Source organism: Eubalaena glacialis, chromosome 2 (assembly GCF_028564815.1).
Source record: "Eubalaena glacialis isolate mEubGla1 chromosome 2, mEubGla1.1.hap2.+ XY, whole genome shotgun sequence".
NCBI lineage: Eukaryota > Metazoa > Chordata > Mammalia > Artiodactyla > Balaenidae > Eubalaena > Eubalaena glacialis.
The window spans coordinates 108,343,929-108,360,242 of record NC_083717.1 but is presented as its reverse complement, the minus strand read 5'-3'; the positions used below and the strand labels follow the sequence as shown (position 1 = coordinate 108,360,242).

Here is a 16,314-nt window from a genome sequence, read left to right as displayed (position 1 = left end):
GTGTGGATGAAAGGCTCTTGGTGCTCCAGCCAGGCATCAGGGCTGTGCCTCTGAGGTGGGAGAGCCAACTTCAGGACACTGGTCCACAAGAGACCTCCCAGCTCCACGTAATACCAAATGGCGAAAATCTCTCAGAGATCTCCATCTCAACATCAAGACCCAGCTTCACTCAACGACCAGCAAGCTACAGTGCTGGACACCCTATGCCAAACAACTAGCAAGACAGGAACACAGCCCCATCCATTAACAGAGAGGCTGCCTAAAATCATAATAAGGCCACAGACACCCCAAAACACACCACCAGACGTGGACGTGCCCACCAGAAAGACAAGATCCAACCTCATCCACCAGAACACAGGCACTAGTTCCCTCCACCAGGAAACCTACACAACCCACTGAACCAACCTTAGCCACTGGGGACAGATACCAAAAACAACGGGAACTACGAACCTGCAGCCTGTGAAAAGGAGACCCCAAACACAGTAAGATGAGCAAAATGAGAAGACAGAAAAACACACAGCAGATGAAGGAGCAAGGTAAAAACACACCAGACCTAACAAACGAAGAGGAAATAGGCAGTCTACCTGAAAAAGAATTCAGAATAATAATAGTAAAGATGATCCAAAATCTTGGAAATAGAATAGACAAAATGCAAGAAACATTTAACAAGGACGTAGAAGAACTAAAGAGGAACCAAGCAATGATGAAAAACACAATAAATGAAATTAAAAATACTCTAGATGGGATCAATAGCAGAATAACTGAGGCAGAAGAACGGATAAGTGACCTGGAAGATAAAATAGTGGAAATAACTACTGCAGAGCAGAATAAAGAAAAAAGAATGAAAAGAACTGAGGACAGTCTCAGAGACCTCTGGGACAACATCAAACGCACCAACATTCGAATCATAGGGGTCCCAGAAGAAGAAGAGAAAAAGAAAGGGACTGAGAAAATATTTGAAGAGATTATAGTTGAAAACTTCCCTAATATGGGAAAGGAAATAGTTAATCAAGTCCTGGAAACACAGAGAGTCCCATACAGGATAAATCCAAGGAGAAACACACCAAGACACATATTAATCAAACTATCAAAAATTAAATATAAAGAAAACATTTTAAAAGCAGCAAGGGAAAAACAACAAATAACACACAAGGGAATCCCCATAAGGTTAACAGCTGATCTTTCAGCAGAAACTCTGCAAGCCAGAAGGGAGTGGCAGGATATACTTAAAGTGATGAAGGAGAAAAACCTACAACCAAGATTACTCTACCCAGCAAGGATCTCATTCAGATTTGATGGAGAAATTAAAACCTTTACAGACAAGCAAAAGCTCAGAGAGTTCAGCACCACCAAACCAGCTTTACAACAAATGCTAAAGGAACTTCTCTAGGCAAGAAACACAAGAGAAGGAAAACACCTACAATAACAAACCCAAAACATTTAAGAAAATGGTCATAGGAACATACATATCGATAATTACCTTAAATGTAAATGGATTAAATGCTCCCACCAAAAGACACAGACTGGCTGAATGGATACAAAAACAAGACCCATATATATGCTGTCTACAAGAGACCCACTTCAGACCTAGAGACACATACAGACTGAAAGTGAGGGGATGGAAAAAGATATTCCATGCAAATGGAAATCAAAAGAAAGCTGGAGTAGCAATTCTCATATCAGACAAAATAGACTTTAAAATAAAGACAATTACAAGAGACAAAGACGGACACTATATAATGATCAAGGGATCGATCCAAGAGGAAGGTATAACAATTGTAAATATTTATGCACCCAACATAGGAGCACCTCAATACATAAGGCAAATACTAACAGCCATAAAAGGGGAAATCGACAGTAACACATAGTAGGGGACTTTAACACCCCACTTTCACCAATGGACAGATCATCCAAAATGAAAATAAATAAGGAAACACAGGCTTTAAATGATACATTAAACAAGATGGACTTAATTGATATTTATAGGACATTCCACCCAAAAACAACAGAATACACATTTTTCTCAAGTGCTCATGGAACATTCTCCAGGATAGATCATATCTTGGGTCACAAATCAAGCCTTGGTAAATTTAAAAAAATTGAAATCGTATCAAGTATCTTTTCCGACCACAACGCTATGAGACTAGATATCAATTACAGGAAAAGATCTGTAAAAAATACAAACACATGGAGGCTACACAATACACTACTTGATAACGAAGTGATCACTGAAGAAATCAAAGGGGAAATCAAAAAATACCTAGAAACAAATGACAATGGAGACACGACGACCCAAAACCTATGGAATGCAGCAAAAGCAGTGCTAAGAGGGAAGTTTATAGCAATACAAGCCTACCTCAAGAAACAGGAAACATCTCGAATAAACAACCTAACCTTGCACCTAAAGCAACTACAGAAAGAAGAACAAAAAAACCCCAAAGCTAGCAGAAGGAAAGAAATCATAAAGATCAGATCAGAAATAAATGAAAAAGAAATGAAGGAAACAATAGCAAAAATCAATGAAACTAAAAGCTGGTTCTTTGAGAAGATAAAGAAAATTGATAAACCATTAGCCAGACTCATCAAGAGAAAAAAGGAGAAGACTCAAATTAATAGAATTAGAAATGAAAAAGGAGAAGTAACCACTGACACTGCAGAAATACAAACGATCATAAGAGATTACTACAAGCAACTCTATGCTAATAAAATGGACAACCTGGAAGAAATGGACAGATTCTTAGAAATGCACAACCTGCCGAGACTGAACCAGGAAGAAATAGAAAATATGAACAGACCAATCACAAGCACTGAAATTGAAACTGTGATTAAAAATCTTCCAACACACAAAAGCCCAGGACCAGATGGCTTCACAGGCGAATTCTATCAAACATTTAGAGAAGAGCTAACACCTATCCTTCTCAAACTCTTCCAAAATATTGCAGAGGGAGGAACACTCCCCAACTCATTCTACGAGGCCACCATCACCCTGATACCAAAACCAGGCAAAGATGTCACAAAGAAAGAAAACTACAGGCCAATATCACTGATGAACATAGATGCAAAAATCCTCAACAAAATCCTAGCAAACAGAATCCAACAGCACATTAAAAGGATCATACACCATGATCAAGTGGGGTTTATTCCAGGAATGCAAGGATTCTTCAATATACGCAAATCAATCAACGTGATACATCATATTAACAAATTGAAGGAGAAAAACCATATGATCATCTCAATAGATGCAGAGAAAGCCTTCGACAAAATTCAACACCCATTTATGATAAAAGTCCTGCAGAAAGTAGGCATAGAGGGAACTTTCCTCAACATAATAAAGGCCGTATATGACAAACCCACAGCCAACATTGTCCTCAATGGTGAAAAACTGAAACCATTTCCACTAAGATCAGGAACAAGACAAGGTTGCCCACTCTCACCACTATTATTCAACATAGTTTTGGAAGTGTTAGCCACAGCAATCAGAGACGAAAAAGAAATAAAAGGAATCCAAATCGGAAAAGAAGAAGTAAAGCTGTCACTGTTTGCAGATGACATGATACTATACATAGAGAATCCAAAAGATGCTACCAGAAAACTACTAGAGCTAATCAATGAATTTGGTAAAGTAGCAGGATACAAAATTAATGCACAGAAATCTCTTGCATTCCTGTATACTAATGATGAAAAATCTGAAAGTGAAATTAAGAAAACACTCCCGTTTACCATTGCAACAAAAAGAATAAAATACCTAGGAATAAACCTACCTAAGGAGACAAAAGACCTGTATGCAGAAAATTATAGGACACTGATGAAAGAAATTAAAGATGATACAAATAGATGGAGAGATATACCATGTTCTTGGATTGGAAGAATAAACATTGTGAAAATGACTCTGCTACCCAAAGCAATCTACAGATTCAATGCAATCCCTATCAAACTACCACTGGCATTTTTCACAGAACTAGAACAAAAAATTTCACAATTTGTATGGAAACACAAAAGACCCCGAATAGCCAAAGCAATCTTGAGAACGAAAAATGGAGCTGGAGGAATCAGGCTCCCTGACTTCAGACTATATTACAAAGCTACAGTAATCAAGACAGTTTGGTACTGGCACAAAAACAGAAATATAAATCAATGGAACAGGATAGAAAGCCCAGAGATAAGCCCACGCACATATGGTCACCTTATCTTTGATAAAGGAGGCAAGCATATACAGTGGAGAAAAGACAGCCTCTTCAATAAGTGGTGCTGGGAAAATTGGACAGGTACATGTAAAAGTATGAAATTAGAACACTCCCTAACACCATACACAAAAATAAACTCAAAATGGATTAAAGACCTAAGTGTAAGGCCAGACACTATCAAACTCTTAGAGGAAAACATAGGCAGAACACTGTATGACATAAGTCACAGCAAGATCCTTTTTGACCCAGGTCCTAGAGAAATGGAAATAAAAACACAAATAAACAAATGGGACCTAATGAAACTTAAAAGCTTTTGCACAGCAAAGGAAACCATAAACAAGACCAAAAGACAACCCTCAGAATGGGAGAAAATATTTGCAAATGAAGCAACGGACAAAGGATTAATCTCCAAGATTTACAAGCAGCTCATGCAGCTCAATAACAAAAAAACAAACAACCCAATCCAAAAATGGGCAGAAGACCTAAATAGACATTTCTCCAAAGAAGAGATACAGATTGCCAACAGACACATGAAAGAATGCTCAACATCTTTAATCATTAGAGAAATGCAAATCAAAACTACAATGAGGTATCATCTCACACCGGTCAGAATGGCCATCATCAAAAAATCTAGAAACAATAAATGCTGGAGAGGGTGTGGAGAAAAGGGAACACTCTTGCACTGTTGGTGGGAATGTAAATTGATACAGCCACTATGGAGAACAGTATGGAGGTTCCTTAAAAAACTAAAAATAGAACTACCATGTGACCCAGCAATCCCACTACTGGGCATATACCCTGAGAAAACCATAATTCAGAAAGAGTCATGTACCAAAATATTCATTGCAGCTCTGTTTACAATAGCCAGGACATGGAGGCAACCTAGGTGTCCATCATCGGATGAATGGATAAAGAAGATGTGGCACATATATACAATGGAATATTACTCAGCCATAAAAAGAAATGAAATGGAGGTGTTTGTAATGAGGTGGATGGAGTTAGAGTCTGTCATACAGAGTGAAGTAAGTCAGAAAGAGAAAAACAAATACAGTATGCTAACACATATATATGGAATCTAAGGGAAAAAAAAAAAAAAGAGGTCATGAAGAACCTAGTGGCAAGATGGGAATAAAGACACAGACCTACTAGAGAATGGACTTGAGGATATGGGGAGGGGGAGGGGTGAGATGTGACAGGGTGAGAGAGTGTCATGGACATATATACACTACCAAATGTAAAATAGATAACTAGTGGGAAGCAGCCGCATAGCACAGGGAGATCAGCTCGGTGCTTTGTGACCACCTAGAGGGGTGGGATAGGGAGGGTGGGAGGGAGGGAGATGCAAGAGGGAAGAGATATGGCAACATATGTATATGTGTAACTGATTCACTTTGTTGTAAAGCAGAAGCTAGCACACCATTGTAAAGCAATTATACTTCAATAAAAATGTTTAAAAAAAAAAAAAAAAAAAAAAAAAAAGAATCCACCTGCCAAAGCAGAGGACACAGGTTCGATCCCTGGTCCGGGATGATCCCACATGCCACGGAGCAACTAAGCCCATGAGCCACAACTACTGAGCCTGAGCTCTAAAGCCTGCGAGCCGCAACCACTGAAGCCTGCACACCTAGAGCCCGTGCTCCACAACAAGAGAAGCCACTGCAATGAGAAGCCTGCGCACCACAACAAAGAGTAGCCCCTGCTCTCCACTAAAGAAAGCCCGCACGCAGCAATGAAGACCCAACGCAGCCAAAAATAAATAAATAAATAAATTTATTCAAAAAAAAAAAAAAAAAGACAATGTACTCTTGCCAAAAACAGCAACAACAACAACATGAATTTCATCAAGCCTCTGGGTCTAACTACAAGTTCACAGGAAATGTGGAGGATAGAGGAACACGTTAAACAACACTGCAAGGATGCGATCAATGAAATCCAGAATGTGGACTATTTTATCAAACTAAGAACTTCATTTCTCAAGAAATAAATGGCATGGCCAAAATTTAAAAGAAAAAAAAAGTAGGGGAGGGGGAACTCTTACATATTAAGAGAGACTTAAGAGAAATGTCAACCAAATGCAGTGTCCCTACCATGTGACGTGAATCTTGATTTGAACAACTCAATGGTAAAAGGATATTTTTGAGATAGCGGGAGAAATTAAACACTGGCTGGTAGATTTTATATGGTACTGAGAAATAACTTAATTTTCTTAGGTGTTTTAGACTATAGTGTTTATGTTATTAATAAAGGAGTCCCCTAATGTGAATTATGGACTTTAGTTAATAATAATGTATCAATACTGGTTCACCAATTGTAACAAATATACTACACTAATGCAAGATGTTATTAATAGAGGAAACTGTAGATGGGGACTCTGCATTTTCTGCTCATTTTTTCTGTAAACCTAAACCAGTTCCAAAAAGTAAAGTCTATTAATTAAAAAAAAGAAACACTGGAACATGGGCTTCCTCTCCAATGAGATTCTCCAATCCATTCTTAAAACTGGTCACCTGAAGGGTTTCCATAGTGTTATTATTTCACTTTCTCAATAATGCAGATTTCCCCAAATTTTCCTAATGTTTAACATAAGCTACTTCTCATATCATTCTTTTTTTTTTTTCTTGGTAGGGAATAAGTGACTAAGACTTTCTATGTTCCAATAGATATAATTTAATGGATTCACAAAATCATCAATCATCAACAAAGCTCTTACAGGGAAAGTAATGTCTGTCAATTTTTGATATATTTCCAAACACCCCTGCCCCAACCTCAACCCAAGAGATTTCTTAACTGGCCTGTAATTCATAACTCTGAAATAAAGAATATTTTCATTAAAAAATAAAAAGGGAGACCTTATCTATTAGATAAAGATACATACTGAAGTATTTACAGATGATATGATGCCTAGGATTTCTTTTGAAATACTTCAGCAAGCTGGGAAAAAAATGTAGGACGTAGAGGCAACAAGCCTGGCCAAACAATGATACTTACCGAAGCTGAGTAACGGGTACATGAATGTTCATTATACAATTCTATTTTTGTGTATATTTAAGATTTTTCATAATAAAAAATTAGGGGAAAAAAACAAATTTAAGATTTGCCTGTCTCACTGCAGTATTCTAGACATATATCAAATTTTGTTAAGATTGGAAAGGAAATCTATCTTTTTAAAAAGTATTGATGGTAGGTACTGCAGAATTACTAGTGATCAGATTTGGAATCACAGGACAAAAGGGCTTTTCTTCCCTCTTATACCAGCACTGCAAATAAAACTTATTTATTAAAATGAAAAAAAGAAATAGAGTGGTGCAGTGAGATAAAGTTCAAGAGACCATAAAAATGGAGAAGTAAAGATAGGTAGAATGTCACTATAAAATATTTATTAAGATGGGAGAGAAGAGAGAAAAAAGAATCTAACACAGTAGGGAGGCAATAACACTTTGCACAGTGTCAAAGCAAATAAATTGAAAACAAAGGTTTGAAGATAGTATAGTCATAAATTGAGAGAAGAAACACAAATAAATGGTTATATAGAGATGTAGCTCTGAACAATGATATTAATAAAAGGAAGAGCTTAATAAGTTTTACAGTTCTATTTAATAAGGAAACTTCAGAGAATAACTGAGTATAGAAGTACTACCTAAGAGGCCTATAGACAAGTGGTCTAGTTGAGCAGTGACTAAAACATTCAGACTCATTTGTAAAACCCAAGTGCAATTCAGGAGTTTAGCTTGATTCAATAGAGAATTGTAGGATATACAGCCAGAATATTTCAGAGAGCTTTGAAAAGATAGTTATCTGCTATAGTAGCATGGGGAAGGTCATTCAGAAGGAAAGATGAGGTAAAATGCTAAGGGCCATTGAGAAAGGAACATACTACTATGAGAGTTATGCACGAGCCGAGGAAATCTAGGATTGTTAAGTACAGGAAAGACTGGGAGAAAACTGAGAACTGAAGGAATCCAGGAAAAGACATTATGAGAATTTTGAATAGGGGGATTGATTTTTAAAAGAAATAAAACTTAGGGTTCAGGCTAAATTCATCATAAAAAAACAAAGAAAAGAAACAAATCCTATACCAGTTATCAAAAATTGAACATCAACTTTTAAACCAACCAATCCTATAAAGGGCTAGCCTCCGGTTATATACCTTTTCCTTGCACATTTAGCCTTTTTACTGGGGTCACTGAGTAAGAAAATGATTATGCCAACAGGCAGGCAGGAGCAAGCAGCTCAGCCCCATAAAAAATGTTCTCAAAGGGCACAGATTCCAAAGCACCTTCAACAAAAAGAAATTGTGAGGCGTAAGTATGCAGAAGGCATAGTCAGAAAGCCAAGAAAAGAAAGTCAAGGGCTGTCCATTGAAATACAGACCAAAAGATTAAAAATCTATTTATTTTGGAAAGTGAAGGGTCCTGAGGAATAGGATGTCACGTGGTTATAAGCAAGAAAGAAAAACATTTTAGGTAATAGTACGAAAGATAAAATAAGAAGGAAAGGAGACTCAACATCCAAGGATCTCTATTTCACCCATTAAAAGGTACTAAACTCTTCTTCAAGCTTTATCACATACAATGCTAAGTAAACCATGGCCAAAATAGGCAGGAGAACTTACTGAAAGGGCTACAAAGCTGTATCCTGCCTCATCTGGAAGCATCTCCTCAGGACCAAGTAGGAGAAAGACAGGTGAAGCAGCACCGTCCAAGCCAAGCTGATGTTGACATACCCTTTATGGACTTGGCTGAAAGTAAAACAGATCTCTTGGGATCCGTGCAAACCACGAAGAGGTAGTTCCAGCTGCACCCGTTTGTGGCCCCTATGTCACTGAGCTGGAAACAGCTCGAAAGAAATAGGGAAAAAGCAGAAAAGGTGAGAAAAAGAGAACACCATCCTTTTCTCTATTCTTTCTTCTCCAGTCATCCATTTTTTCTAGTAGTGACAATGGGTGCTGATCTATGCACTGTCTTCCTGATTTCCCATGTTTTAGGAAAGCTAAGTTTAGGCTAAAAGTAACTATTAAACAGAGCTATAATTTTATTAGCATCATGCTCTAATGAAATGAGCCAACTAGTAGAGAAACTCGGACAATGAGAAAGCTTAAGGCAAAGAGCAATGATTAAAAGAATAGATGTTGCCAGAATACATAACACACATTTCATTAACTTAACAGAAACTAATTTATTAGAATTCCAAACATCATCACATCAGTGATTCACAAAAACAGCACAATCACCCTAGAGACTACACAGCCGTGAATTTGAGAGTCCTAAGCTACATAGCATTTTTTTTTTTTTAGTAAAAGGCGAAAGATTTATTCAATCTGAAGAGAAACCAGAGTATACACAGCATTTTGTCCTTGCTATTTCTACCAACTACAGTTATTTCTACCAATTATAGCAACTTCCTTTGCTCTCTATGTTAGTACTAAGTTCCTTTAGTTGCTAATGAATGTCCCATAGCAATATCAAACCTTCTAGAGCTTAACAAGATCATTTAATGTGCTAATCACCCCTATTTAATTTTGATTCAGATAAAACAGTTAAATATCAGTAATACCAGATTATGTCATAAACTGAAAATACAAAGATGAATCAAACTAGTCATGTAGTCAGGGTTTTAATCACTTGATTGATGTCAGAAAAAAAGTTATTTATGCTTGTGGTAAAACAATAGGGATCCAAGTCGTAAAATGGACCTCAAAAATGATGACAGGGCCAGAAAGAGTTACTCGATGAAACTGAACCTAATGAAATCAACATATAACAAATACTATTATTTTTAATCCATCCTTCAGTGTGATTTGAAGGCAGCTTCCTTAATGGGATTAAAGCATGTTTAACATCCAAAAACATAAGTAGAAACAACTCAGAGGTGTTCATGTTTGGCTATTTTTTTAAAAAAGGCAAGTTTTACCATAACAGACATTATGAAAACACTTTCTAAAGCAGAATGTTTCAGGTTATTCACTCTCTCTCATCCTTGCTCACCATGAAAAGGAATTCCCAAAGTCCAATTACTCTAAGCAATCAGTATTTCTACAACTACTAGTGATAAAATTTCCAAGAGAAAAACGTTCAGCATGTTTAAACCAAGCTGACACCAGAATATTCAATTGATAGTTAGAGAATGTAATTGAGGTTCACAAAGGTAACAATAAATTATAAACTGTTTGGTATATCATACAAGCAGCTTACCTTGTAGTTTTTTCAATACAGCAACCTCCATTTTCAGAACTTGTTTTGGTTGTTGAGCTGATTCCACCTTCAGTGCAACATTCTCCCTGGTAAGCATGTCCAAGGCATCGTAAATTTCTCCAAAGCCCCCACCCCCAATCTTCCTCAACTGCACGGGAAATAAAATAAGAACACACACACACAAAATTACTAGAAGATTCTAATTAGAAACTAATTCATCTCTTATATTTAAAAAATAATATATAATTTGCCTATCCTTATTTTATGATAAAAGATCTCAATATTGTTAACTAGGCATATGCCAAGAACAAACACCTAGAAATAACATCAAAATCTTTTCTCACAGTTTTGTCCACAAAAAGTACTGAATTTATTTCAGCCACAAACAATTTTAAAATCTGGTCTACAGCCAGCATCAGAAATATCATAAAAGACACAATATCTGAAAGCTTCACTTCCCACAAATACCCCTCAACAACCCTATTTATTCTAATTCTAAGGCAATCATTTGAAGACTTTTTAAATCCATAAAATCTTTCTGCCAACTGAAATCTTATCTGGAACCTGATTGAGATATGTATGTGGGGAGGTTGGAGAAGGGACGGGGGCAGCCAGAGCCCAGCCCTCTCAGCACCATTTACCCTCCTTTCTGAGGCACTGAACAGGCTCCACAGAACAGGCATAAAGCTCCTGTTCTAAACTATCCCAGTGTTCACTATATATCCATACGCTCAAATAATAGTAAACTCTAACCAAATTAAATATTTTCATCAGGGAATTCCCTGGCAGTCCAGTGGTTGGGAGCTGGTGCTTTCATTGCTGTGGCCCGGGGTTCAATCCCTGGTTGGGGAACTAAGATCCTGCAAGCCACGTGGGACAGCCAAACAAACAAACAAACAAATAAATACTTTCATCAAACACTTCATATTCTCCCTAATAAAATGTGTTAGCTTAACTGCGGAATATTGGGGTCTTTGAGTATTAAAAGCAAGTTCTATGTTAATCAACTATACTCCAATATAAAATAAAAAGTTTAAAAAAATAATAAAATAAAATAAAAGCAAGTTCTGAAGAGCTAGTGACAACTGGAACTGTAGAGCTGTGAGAAACTGGGGTGGGAGGGGGGGAGGTGATATACTTCAACCTAGATACAGCATGACATTAGCCTTCTTCCATTTCCTGAAACTCAGTCTTCTCCTTAGCACGTTATCAAGCAGCTAGGATGTGATATAATGTAGGAAGTCATCACTGGAGGCACCGGGTCCTAAATCTTAACCACCCCAGAGGCCTCACCTCAAGTCCTACTTCTTTCTCCACACGGTCTGTACTGATTTCTGCATCTAGGCTGATTCCTTTATCTCTTCCAAATTTCTATAGAAATTATGTGCTTAATCATTTAATTAATCATTTTACTATAAATACCTCAGGTATCATCTGTATTAATACATTATACAGTGTTTCAACTCATACTGTTTAACTTTCCATTGTCAATGCCCTATCCCCCTACAATGAAACTCATCTTCTTCAAAGAGAGGGCCACTCCTTCTATTTTTTATTTCTCCCATAGCATTTGGCAAAGTGATAACTATATAATTATTGCTAAATAACTATTTACTGCTTTGTATATATGAGCCACAATCCTTCCTTATTCTGGTTTGGTGATGGGAAGAGATAACACGAGAAACTCTGATATGAGTTTGGGACTAAAAAAAGTTCCAGAACTTAATTTCAGTTAAATAAATTCTCTTTTTTGGGCCCTGACTGGGGCCCAATCATAATAATCTTATGATTATTTATATTTTGTCCATTAAACAAAGACTGTGAAACTCTAAAAACTCATACACAGTACCAAAGAGACATCTTTCTAATTATGGACTCTGATGCGAGGTGGCTTCATGTTTTTACCTCACAAAGAACCTTACCAAACAACAGAACAAAAATTCTAAGCTGAAATAAATGATTTTGCTCCTTGGTCTATTCCTATAAAATCATTTGAACAATAATAGAGCATGAATTTTTTTTTTAATTGAGCTTAACAAAGCCCTAAGACATCACCAATGTTTATATGACAAAGAGACAGAGGTAATTTAGTACGATGGTGATATGCAGACTAGGGAAAGAATAGAGGTAAGATTGTGGCAGACTGTATTTTCTAAATATGGCCACAAAATAGTGCCCATCCTTTTTGCTCTTCTGTGACCTCGCCACTCCCCCATCAAGAGGCACAGTCCATTTCCCCACCCTCTTAAACCTGGGTGGATCTTGTGACTACTTTAACCAACCGAACACTCTCAAGAGCCAGCCACCATGTAAAAAGTGTGTCCATCCTGAGAAGCCATAGCCCTGTAGAGAGGTCCTAGAAAATGGGCCACCAGTTTGGGGGTAAGGGAACTAAGGACCCCAAGGCACCAAAGAAGCCATCTGGAAGTGGACCTTTCAATCCCCAAACCTGCTAGTGCCACATGGCTACAAGACAAACCACCCAGGCAAATTCTTCTTAAATTCCTAATCCACAAGACTGTGAGCAAAATAAATGACTGTTTTAAGCCTCTAAGTTTTGATGCAGTTTGTTATATAACAGTAGATAACCAAAACACCATCCTTAACAATGAGCCTGTGATTTTTTACTAAAAATGCCACTATGACTCTCAAATTTGGGGGACATGCTCCATACATTTATTAGCTCTCATTATCAGGACAGAGCAACTATGCCAGACGTAGCTTCATTTGTCACCTTTTGATATGTCTACTGAAGAAAGCCAACCTTTACCACAGCTCTTAACACAAAGCTCCCACCAAAGCAACACTCATGCCTGACTTACATTAAAGATTACCAATTGCTGGAATCTCCCTGCACCAGTCCATGATGATGAAAAGGTTCTTTTCTTATATTTACTCAAGTAAACTTTCAAAGCCTACTGATGTGCCTTATCAGTAAAACACTGTACCATAGAAACAAAATTTTTATTTCTAAAAGAAGAATCTCCTTTTTCCAATCTGTTGATAGACTAAGGAAACTATTAAATAGCTTTGCTAAACTTGCTAATGGAACAAAACTTTGGTTACCAAAGACTGGGTAGCCATAAAATATATTTAAATATATCCAAAACAAAAATAGCTTCTTTCATAGGAGGAAAGATGGCAGATTTCAAGTCTAGGGCAAGGAAGCCATTAAAAGACTATTAGGATCATGTTAAAAGCACTCAGGAGACAACCTGAAGGATGTCCCCTTAGTCAAATGAGACAATTTGTGCATCAATAAGAATGATAACTAGAATCAATAAGAATGATAACTAATGTGGACTGAAACACATTAAATATGCTTAAATCCATGAATTCTTAATTATATTTTAAAAAATTTCATTGGTCGCTTTTAGAAGATGCTAGGGAACCAGTTCATTATTTTCAAAACTGGTGAATTAAGAAAAGAATCAAGCATTTATCCTGTATTCCTAGTCAAATTGTATCTCGGGGTAGTCAGATAGTTAAATGATGGGAAATTTCTCTTCATAGATGTACTTCAACTAATAAATGAAGGAATGATAGACTATCACCAGTCTGCAATCCCTAATGAATTAACAGACCTAGACAATGATGATCAATAGTGCTAACATCACAAAAAATGATGGGCAATAAGACATCATATGCCTCCCATCCAAAGTTCACAATACCCTTTATGAAAAAAGAAATGCCCCTACTTCAATAAACAAACCTGAAGTCAGATCTGATCAAGCCTCTCTAAATAACTAACAGTTTGCATAAAATACATAAGACAGAGAAACATGTTAACACCACATGGAAGCAACAGAAAAAATCCAAACTGTGGAAATTTCTACAGGCAAATAACCTAGTTTCTTTAATAAATAAACTGTAAGGAAAAAAAGAGAGATGAAAAGGAACCTAGAAATTAAACGAAACTTAAGTGATGTAAACCAACTGCAATATCCAGACTTTACTTGGATTTGGTTGATTCAACTGTTAAAAATAATTTACAAAACAATTAGGAAAATGTGAAAGTTGGAAGGATACCTAATGATATTAAGAAATGATTGCTTTTCTAGATGTGATAATGATATTATGATTATATTTTAAGAAGAAGTCTATATTTTAGAGATATATACTGAAGTGCGTAAAGAGAAATGCTAAGGTAAAATATTGGCTTCAAAATATTCTGGGAGAGAGGTTAAAGAGATGAAACAAGATTGACCATCAGTCTATAACTGTTTAAGCTGGGGCATTGAGTACCTGGAGGTTCTTTGTAACAGTCTCACTATTTTAATGTATACTTACAATTTTCCTTAATAAAATGTTAAAAAATAAAAAAGGGCAGTTCACTGTACTGTATTTTTTTTTCAACTGTTCTTTCCCTAAGTATACTTTTATTTACCTTACTCAGTAGTAGCTATCAGAGGACTTCCCTGGTGGTGCAGTGGTTAAGAATCCGCCTGCCAGTGCAGGGGACACGGCCTTGACCCCTGGTCGGGGAAGATCCCACATGCTGCGGAACAACTAAGCCCGTGCGCCACAACTATTGAGCCGGCGCTCTAGAGCCCTCGAGCCACGTCTACTGAGCCTGTGTGCCACAACTACTGAAGCCCGCGCACCTAGAGCCCGTGCTCTGCAACGAGACAAGCCACCGCAATGAGAAGCCCACGCAGCGCAACGAAGAGTAGCTCCCACTCGCCGCAACTAGAGAAAGCCCTCCTGCGGCGACAAAGACCCAACGCAGCCAAAAATAAATAAATGAATAAATAAATTTTAAAAAAAATAGTAGCTATCAGAGTTTAGGAAAATTTACTCCTATAAGAAGCAAGAATAAGAATTAGGGCATAAACAGAAGCTAATCATAGGAAAAGAACCAAATATAACTGCTTTAGGCATATAAGCAATATATGTATTATTTCCTAATGAAATGCTTTTATCAAGATACCAAAAGTTACCCCCTCATATGTACGCCCCACCCCGCCCCTCTCTCTCCCTGATGTATACTCACTACTTTCCATCTTTCTTTGACCAGGATTCCAACACTGAGGATATCTGGCTGCTCTCCTCCTCCACTCATTGCAATTCACTGATGTGGTAGAATGGCTACACAGGCATCCAGCTCCCAAGGGTGGTTTCCATTTAACCTGAAATAAAAGAAACACAGCAGCATATCAGGACTAACTAATTAACACAAACATTCCAGCACCAAGTAACACTACTAATCCTATACATTAATTAGGTTGCTTTGCTGGAAAGAGGGAAAAACCCCACAAACGCAGTTCTAAAATCTGTTTAGTACATGTAAAAAAAAAGTACTTATCTTTCCATTACAGATGCCCAGTGAAATAGCCAGACATTAAAGAAGCATTATAACACAAATATAATTTACAATAACTGAGATTGCTAGACCTCAGGATAAGCATGGTGTCAACGGCAGGTGACCCAGACTACTATCCTTAGTCCAACACATTGCTAAGGAAAAACAAATCGTACCTAATTTACAACAGCTTACAGTTTAATAGGTTGTAACTTAGAGCTCAACATCACCAGAGCTAATATAATTTTAATGTTACAAAATGCATTTAAAATGCATAGGAAATAAACATGAGCCACAGAAAAGGTCTGTTGATCAAACCCAATACAATGATATTGTAAGAAAAAAGGATAACAACATACCAAATGAAGATACTGCAGAAAAATATGGCCTAAAGGAGATAAAACTGTGACCTAATATTACAGAACGAACTAAAAGAAAGTAAGAAAAAGAAACTTTAAAAGAACATAAATCATAATTAGAAAAGCTCTTAAATGAGAGAGCTAGGCAACAGAAAGACATAAAAAGAAATCTGAGCAAATTCAGAAAAGGAACAGAAATTAAAGAAAAAGAAATGAATATTCAAGTAGAAGGGACAAGAGAGAAAACAACATAAAATTAAGGGAGAAAAAATAAAGGG

General features: G+C 37.0%; 1 protein-coding gene across 1 annotated transcript in view; it reads right to left on the bottom strand.

The window, feature by feature from the left end:
- TTBK2 (tau tubulin kinase 2) overlaps nt 1-16,314 on the bottom strand; it is a 157,996-nt gene that overhangs the window by 94,814 nt on the left and 46,868 nt on the right. The window contains exons 2-3 of the mRNA XM_061182230.1: nt 15,369-15,504; nt 10,376-10,523 (exon numbers count right to left, since the gene is read on the bottom strand). Of these exons, the coding sequence (XP_061038213.1) occupies nt 10,376-10,523; nt 15,369-15,437 (217 nt within the window). The 5' untranslated portion in view covers nt 15,438-15,504. The remainder of the gene's footprint in view (nt 1-10,375; nt 10,524-15,368; nt 15,505-16,314) is intronic.